This window comes from Leptonychotes weddellii, chromosome 1 (genome assembly GCF_054177405.1).
Source record: "Leptonychotes weddellii isolate Sample4059 chromosome 1, ASM5417740v2, whole genome shotgun sequence".
NCBI classification, from domain to species: domain Eukaryota; kingdom Metazoa; phylum Chordata; class Mammalia; order Carnivora; family Phocidae; genus Leptonychotes; species Leptonychotes weddellii.
Window position 1 is genome coordinate 91,450,401 of NC_138369.1, and position 8,070 is coordinate 91,458,470.

Below are 8,070 nucleotides of genomic sequence, written 5' to 3' on the forward strand. Positions count from 1 at the left end.
TATCCCATTCTAGGGATATATGATTTTCTGTTTATTCATTTATCAGGTGATGGACCTTTGAGTTGTTTCTACTTTTTTGACTATTATAAATCATGCTGGTATAAACATTTGTGTGTAAGTTTTCTTGTGTGGACATATGTTTTTGTTTTTCTGGGGTACATACCCTGAAGTGGAATTGCTGGGTAATATGGTAACTTTATATTTAACATTTTGAGGAACTGCCAAACTGTTTTCCAAAGTGGCTGCACTATTTTATATTTCCACTAGTAATGTATGAGTATTCCAATTTCTTAGCATACTCAGCAACACTTGTCTTTTTGAGTATAACCATCCTAGTGAGTGTAAAGTGGTATCTCATTACCCTAATAGCTAATAATGTTGAAAATCATTTTGTGTGCTTACTGAGATCTTCTTTGTAGATCTTCTTTGGAGAAATGTCTATTGAAATCACTTGCATGTTTAAAATTGGGTTGTCTTCTTATTATTAAATTATGCAAGTTCTTTGTATGTTCTGGATACACGTCTCTGATCAGATACATGATTTGTAAATATTTTCTCCCAGTCTATGGGTTGTCTTTCCTTGATGGTGTCCTTTGAAGCACAAAAGTTTTAAATTTTGAGAAGGTCCAACTTATTAATCTTGTCTTTTATTGCTTGTGTTTTTGGTATTACATCTAAGATATCACTACCTAAAACAAAATCACAAGGATTTCTTCCTATGCTTTCTTCTAAAAGTGTTATAGTTTTAGCTTTTACATTTAAATCTATGACCGACCCACTTTGAGTTAAATTTTTGTATATGGTGTGAGGTAGGGGTCCAAAATCATTTATTGCATGTGGATAGCCAGTTGTCCCAGTGCTTGTTGAAAAGACCATTCTTTCCGCCATTGAATTGTCTTAGCCTCTTTGTCAAAAATCAATTGACTATGAAATTTAGGGTTCATTTCTGGGCTCATAATTCCATTCCATTGATCTATATGTCTATCCTCAAATGTCCTCTTCAGAAAAGAGCCTAAATTTAAGTATATAAATTTGAAAAAATTTTGCAAGTGAACACAACTGTGTAGCCAGCACCCAGACTTAGAAATATAATATTATTACTACCCCACTAAACCCCCTTACTCCTCTTAGTCACTGCCCCCAGAGGTATCTGCTCTCCTGACCTTTATCACCACCGATTAGTTTTGCCTGTTTTTGAACTATATATAAATGGAACCATAGAGCATGGGCTATTTCCTGTTTGGTTTTTTCCTTCAAGATTGTGTTTTTGAGGTCCATCTGTGTTGTTTCATGTAGCAATAGTTCATTAGTAACTAATGTGATTTTTTGATATGATATTATAAAATATGTCATTTAAGGATCTTCATAATTCAACAAACCAATATTTTCTCTTTTTTAAAAAAGATTATTTATTTGAGAGAGAAAGAGTGTGAGTGCACGAGCTGGGGGGAGGGGCAGAGGAGGAGGGAGAGAGAGAATCCCAAGCAGACTCCCTGTTGAGCATGGAGCCCAACGCGTGGCTCATTCTCATGGCCTTGAGATCATGACCTGAGCTGAAATCAAGAGTTGGATGCACAACTGACTGAGCCACTCAGGTGCCCAGTATTTTCCAAATGACAAATGTATGGGAAAGATCCACTTAAAGTGCAATATAAATGAATGGATTTTGATGTAACAGAGTTTGAAGAATTCATTGATACGATTCCAGTTTCTACACTGTAACTAACCTTTAAAAAATGACTACTTGTAGAGTTTTGGTGTAGTATCAAAGAAGAATAGCCAAGCTGCTAAATTTCTCCTTCCTTCTCCAGCTAAATATCTATATAAGGACAGATTTTCTTCATGCATTTTAACTTAAAAACATATCACAACAGGTTAAATGCAGAGACAAATATGAGACTGTAACTGTCTCCTATTAAGTTGGCCATTAAATAGATTTACAGAAATGTAAAATAATGACACCCTTTTCACTACTTTTTTCTTGGAAAATATAGTTGTTTTTCATAAAATACTATCTTGGGTTAATATGTAATAAGTTTTACCATTGCTATTTTAAATTAATTAATATTTAAATAATTTTTATTTTTAATTTCTGATAGGACAAATATTAACAGATATTACTCAGATAAACAAAAGCTCTTTGGGGGGTCACTGATAATTTGTACAAGTATAGAAGGGTGCTGAGACCAAAAAGCTTGAGAACCACTGGTGTAGGGGGCGCTAGGCACTTAACACATAAGCTTATAAATAAGCATGTCATTATAAATCATGGCAAGTGGTATAAAGAACAGGGTGCTAGGAGAAACGAACCAGTGAGAGCCATTAGAAGGGGGGTGACGTCAGAGAAGGCCCCTCTGAAGAAGTGATCTGAAGAACAAGAGTGAAGATCGTTGTGGGCCTAGGGAACAGTACAGGCAAAGCCCCTGAAGTGGGGATGAGCGTGGCTTGGGGGGAATATGGTGATGAGAAGGAGAGTGGCATGGGATGAATCAGGAACTAAATCCTACAGACTCTTGTAGATCATGTTAAGATTTTGGCATTTTGTCCTCATTCCATGAAAAATTCATATCATAGTAATAAGAATTACTATAATATGATCAGATTCAAATTTTAGAAAGAGGACTGATTGCTGTGTTGAAAAAAGACTGGAAGGGGATAGGAGAGAAGTGAGGGGAGCACTTGGGTGGCAATTTTAATAGTTCAGGGGAGAGCGAGGGGTGCCTGCACCGGGAAGTAGTGGCGCACGTGGGGCTATTTGAAGTTAACATTTATAGTTCTTGCTGCCCCCATTGGAGCAGAAGAGAGAGAAGACTCCTAGGTTAGAGCGCTTTTACCCACCATGCTTAGAGATACCAGTTCCCAGTATCACAAAGATCAAATATCCCTTACATCAATTTTATAATTATTTGCTGGGTTTTTGTGTGTGCGACTGAATCACCCACATTTACTTGATAGATGTGATGAGATTGAAAAAAGTCACTCTTATAGCGCCACCTTGTGGACAGTAGTGAGAAGTTTTCTTATTGGGTCCAATAACAAAAAAGACACAAAGTTCTCGAAGAGGCTCACCAGTTATCAGCCATTCCAAGTTCTTGGAAGGAGATGGGATATGAATACATTCTAGAGAATTAAAGTTAAACTGCTATCCTGAAAATAACTGTACAGATTTATTCAGGCTTGATCCCCTCTGGTTGACATCAACATCAACAGTAATTGACTGAAAATACCTTCTATTTCGATCTCACCTGACGGCCACCTCTTGTATCTGTCCGCTCCTGTTCTGCTGCTTTCGCACCTGACCTGACTACTGACGCTGGAAGTCCTCAGGGCTCAGTTTTAGAACCAGCCCTCTTCTTGCTTCCTACTCTGCTTAGGCACATTTATTCCAGACCCTCATGTGACTTCCCATCAAGACTCCCAGAGTTCTCTGGTCCAAGCCTCTCCTCTGAGTGCAGGGTCCCTCTTTCTAATCCCCTGTTCCACCTCTCCACGTGACTGTTCCATCCAAGACTGAACTTGGGATTTCCTCCTCTCCACATCTGCCATTCTTCTGGTGTTTCCAAATTCAGTGGAGGCACAACACCCTCCCCTCCCTGTTTTCAAATCAGAAACTTGGAAGTCATTCTTGAGTCCTCCCTCCCCCTCCCTCCCCCTCCCCCCCCTCCTCCTCTTGAGCCCTCCCTCCCCAGTCAATCTCTTGGCCTCTTCTGTTTTACTGGTAGGTATCTCCGGAGTGGCCCACTTTGGTCTACTTTGATTGCCCCTGCTCTTTCTGGCCATCCCATCTCTTGCCTGTCCCACAGCTACAGCCTCCCCTCCAGGCCCTCTGCAGCCCATTCTCCACATTGACTCATTTTTTTCAAAATGCAAATCTTACCAGGCCACTTAAAACCTTCCAGGGTTGCCCTGTGGTGGGTCCTTCCCTCCCCCCACCACAAGCTGCTTCCCAGCCACTCTCCACCTTGCTCTCTGCACCTCAGCCCCACTGGCTCCAACGTTCCCTAAGTACCTTCACCACAGGGATCTGCCCCTGCTCATCCCTCTACGACTCTCCTGGTTATTTCTACTTAGCTTCCTACCTCAGCTTAACCATCTGTTCGCAGAGAAGCCTTTTCCTGAACTTCCAGGCCTTTATTCTAAGATACTATGCATCAGAAATCCCTTCCCTCTGAACGCTTATCTCAGTTTTCAAGTTTATATTCATTAAAGTGGTGTTCTGATTAATGACATCCCCTCAGAAGAGCCTAAGCTCCTCGAGAGAGGAAGGCCCATGGCTAATTGTGCTCACCGTATTTTTCTAGCACCCAGAAGAGTGCCTGGCACATAGGAGACGTTAGAAAAGTTCTCTGAATGAAGGAACAAACGGTTGTGTCTCTAAGGCCCTGAAAAGCAGTTACAACAGTCAACAGTCTATAGCCATAGTTTGCGTTACTTACTTGTAAATAAAATCAGGTCCAGGTGTGACTGCAGGTGGCGCAGACCTGCCAGTGTGGGGGAGGGAATCTCAGGCTGCCTGTCCCCTGGCCAGCTCCCACCTCGTCTTGCCACACTGGTGAACATATACTTGAAAAAATCATACACGAATCTTCTCTAAGAACAAACAATAATTTTGAGGGACATACCAGTCCAAGTCAATATTGAGGGAAAAAAAAGTATTTACCATCTCCTCAGGGACATTGTCCCACTATGGCTACAGTCAGTTTAGGTAACTATTCAGAAAAATTATTCATCTCTGTCTTCAAGCAAATAGCCTTCTCCTGATTGATTAAGAAGCTGACAGGACATGGTACACCTGGGTGGCACAGTCGGTTAAGTGTCTGACTCTGTTTTGGCTCAGGTCATGATCTCAGGGTTGTGAGATCGAACCCTGCATCAGGCTCCACACTCAGCGGGAAGTCTGCTTGAGATTCTTTCTCTCCCTCTGCCCCTTCCCACCCCCCTCGTGTGCTCTTCTCTCTCTCTCTAAAATATATAAAAAAACCTAAAATTAAAAAAAAAAAAAAGCTGACAGGACAATTAAAGTCATTTATCTCAAAACACGGAAAGTTCAAAGGTGATCTGATTGTCCCAGGACATTTCTAGCTACTTTTAAATTAGTCCTTAAAAAAATTACTGGTGCCCTGTTAATAAGGTAAAACAAAAACTCATTTCCAATGTTGACATGAAAGTGATTAATACCTTTATATATATCAAAATTATTATACCTTTATATATAAAACATAGCTTCTTAGTCTTCCCTCTATTATTTTACTTATTTATAGATTTGTTCCAGGAATGATTTAAGACAGGTTACAATACATAAAATATGACAAAATAACACAAATTACAAATAAATTAGAAATTCAAAGGAAAAATAGGGTAGGGACCAAAAATGGACTCAGAAATGAGGCCAGTTAAAAAAATGCCTTTTGTCAGGACGGTGGACCAGTTGTCTGCACAACAGTCATCTGACCCTTCTTCCTTCTGGAGAGCCCCGATTTTGTTCTGGTAACAAGTGTCCAGCTCTCAGCCCTAGAAGATGAATCATGATTGACCTAAGAGAGTCATGGATCCCTTGCTGGACCATTCTTGTTTGAAAAGCACGTCCTTATTGTTTGAGACACTGTGAGTGAAATCTCTTACTCCTGGCTGGTAGCTTCGTCCCTGAGGCATGTGCTGCTATTTCTCATTGTCTCTAAGCTTTCCAGCAGTCCACTCCAACAGGGACATTTGGTTAGAAATGACTCAGTATCCATAAAACAAACAACAGTCCTGCACCTCAGGAAAAGCACAATATTGCTAAAACTAAGACCAAATAAAACAAGGGTTGAAAAGGGTCCACGTATTTATCTAATGGATTTAAAATCCTGCATGAAACACCAATGTAATAAAGATACTGTAATCAGCAATCCAAGCCAAATTGGCTTTCTTTTTTGACATAATTTATTAGTCACCTTCAAGTTTCATTTTCTATGTGCTCCTTAAGTTAAAACATTATTCTCTGAGCCAAATGAAAGTGCATTTCACAAATTAATTTGGACAGTGGGCGTGGAAAAGGCGTTCTTAGCAATCTAACCTTTGGCTTGTGAATACAGAGCCCTAAGTCTGTGAATTGGCAGACCAGTGGGGTGGGTAGGGAAAAGGTCTAGATGGTTTCCATATACTTTTTAAAGAAAGAATATGTGTTTTATTCTATGTATTTCTTCAGAAAAAGTGTAGGCATTCAAGAGGACCGGGAAAGATCACATTCTAAAAAGGATTGTTCCCCTTTTAACAATGACATAAGAAGAGATTCTATTTTTACTTATAATTTTATTTTATCTAGGAATAAGACTTCTTTTTTAGTTTATCTGTTTGTCTATGTATTTATATTCAGCTTATAAAGACAAGAAACAAACATAGCACTGGTAGAAAGAATGTCTCCTTCTGTGTGCTCTCCTTGACTGCTTGAGCCCATAAGCCAATGACTATTGCTGCCATACTACCAGGAATAGTCCCCCCTCCAAGCCCAAAGAAGCCCATTTACTATTTTAATGACCAGAACTTGCTAATGTGGGCATGTGAAATGTAACCTTGGAAAGGAATGCTCTCCATACCAGGAAGTCTTTGAGAAGGCTTGAGTTCTTGCCATAACTAAAAATTTGATGATGCATTACTGATGACTTCATCCCCAAATGAAGGCTAGCTGCCTGTGTCCATAATCCTCAGGGAGAATCACACCAAGAAAAGACTAATTCGAAAATAGAATACAGGGACACTTCATTTGCTCTATTGAATAAAATGAAGGAACCAGTCTGTGCAAGGATAGAGGATCACCTTGCAGCCCCTGCTGGAAGGGCCTATGTTTCTTTTATAGCACAGAGAGCAACTGCAGAGGGCTTCACAGAGACAAAGAAAGAAAGAAAGAACGAAAGAAAGAAAGAAAGAGAAAGAAAGAAAAGAAGAAAGAACGAACGAACGAAAGAAAGAACAAAAGAAAGAGAAAGAAAGAAAGAAAGAAAGAAAGAAAGAAAGAAAGAAAGAAAGAAAGGGAAAAAAGAAAAAGAAAAAATGGCTAATGGGGTTTTTCAGTGGGGTTTGTGAATGAGGAATGTAGAAGTAAAGTGGTCTCCCCCCATATGAGGCTCTGTGCCCCAGGAGCTCTGACACTTCATAAGTCATTGCACATCCTGGCTTTCTCTTTAGAGAAAGGGAACGGTTCCATTCCAGTTGATGGTGGCTTCTCTCCACTTGGTCCTGATTGCCATCTCTACTGGAGAAAACCGTCTTCTTGGTACATGTTCATCTTCATGTTGGTTCCTTTCCCAGTGATGGGAGTGAGTATCTGAGTGAGGAACAGCCAGCATTTTTTTTTAAAGATTTTATTTATTTATTTGAGAGAGAGATAGTGAGTGAGAGAGCAGGGGGGTGGGCAGAGGGAGAGGGAGAAACAGGCTCCCCGCTGAGCAGGGAGCCTGACCTGGGGCTCAATCCCAGGACCCTGGTATCGGGACCTGAGCCGAAGGCAGACACCTAACCGACTGAGCCACCCAGGCACCCTGAACAGCCAGCATTTAGGCCCTAGCCTCTATACACCATTCCAGAGGAAGCCAGGAAGGAAGGAAAACACACAATGGGTGGGCAGGAGCTGGGCTCAGCAAGCTGTGTTCCTAGAACTGGTTAAGCAGAAGGGGATTCCAGTAGAAGGTATGTAGAAATGCCCCATACAAAACAAGTCTGTGGTAACATGGGTTGTTGTGTATTTTGGAACATGAATAGTGATAAGTCGTGATATGCATCCCAGCACCATGATAGGACACATAGAGCCAGGTGTAGGCCACAGAATGCTGTCAGGAAAACCAGGAGAGGGGGAGCTCATCACTTCTCAGTGATTCTAAGAGTACATTTACATTTTTGGGTGAAGGGCAAAGTAGCTTAGTGAGGTAGTCAAGAACTGGGTTCAAGAGCCAGCTTTGTCTCATATGACATTTGAGAAGGTACTTAACATCTCTCAGCCTCATTTGTTCAGTTAGTAACTATTCATTGGCTACCTCAGTTTCTTCTATGTGGAAATAGATATCATAGTATCTACCTCCTGTAACTGCTGTGAGA

General features: G+C 40.6%; 1 protein-coding gene across 1 annotated transcript in view; it reads right to left on the bottom strand.

Annotated features, from left to right (window-relative positions):
* Positions 1-7,129: 7,129 nt before the first annotated feature.
* Positions 7,130-8,070, bottom strand: part of MINDY4B (MINDY family member 4B) — a 35,598-nt gene continuing 34,657 nt past the window's right edge. Inside the window, exon 12 of the mRNA XM_081803892.1 lies at positions 7,130-7,303. Within this exon, the coding sequence (XP_081660018.1) occupies positions 7,161-7,303 (143 nt within the window). The 3' untranslated portion in view covers positions 7,130-7,160. The remainder of the gene's footprint in view (positions 7,304-8,070) is intronic.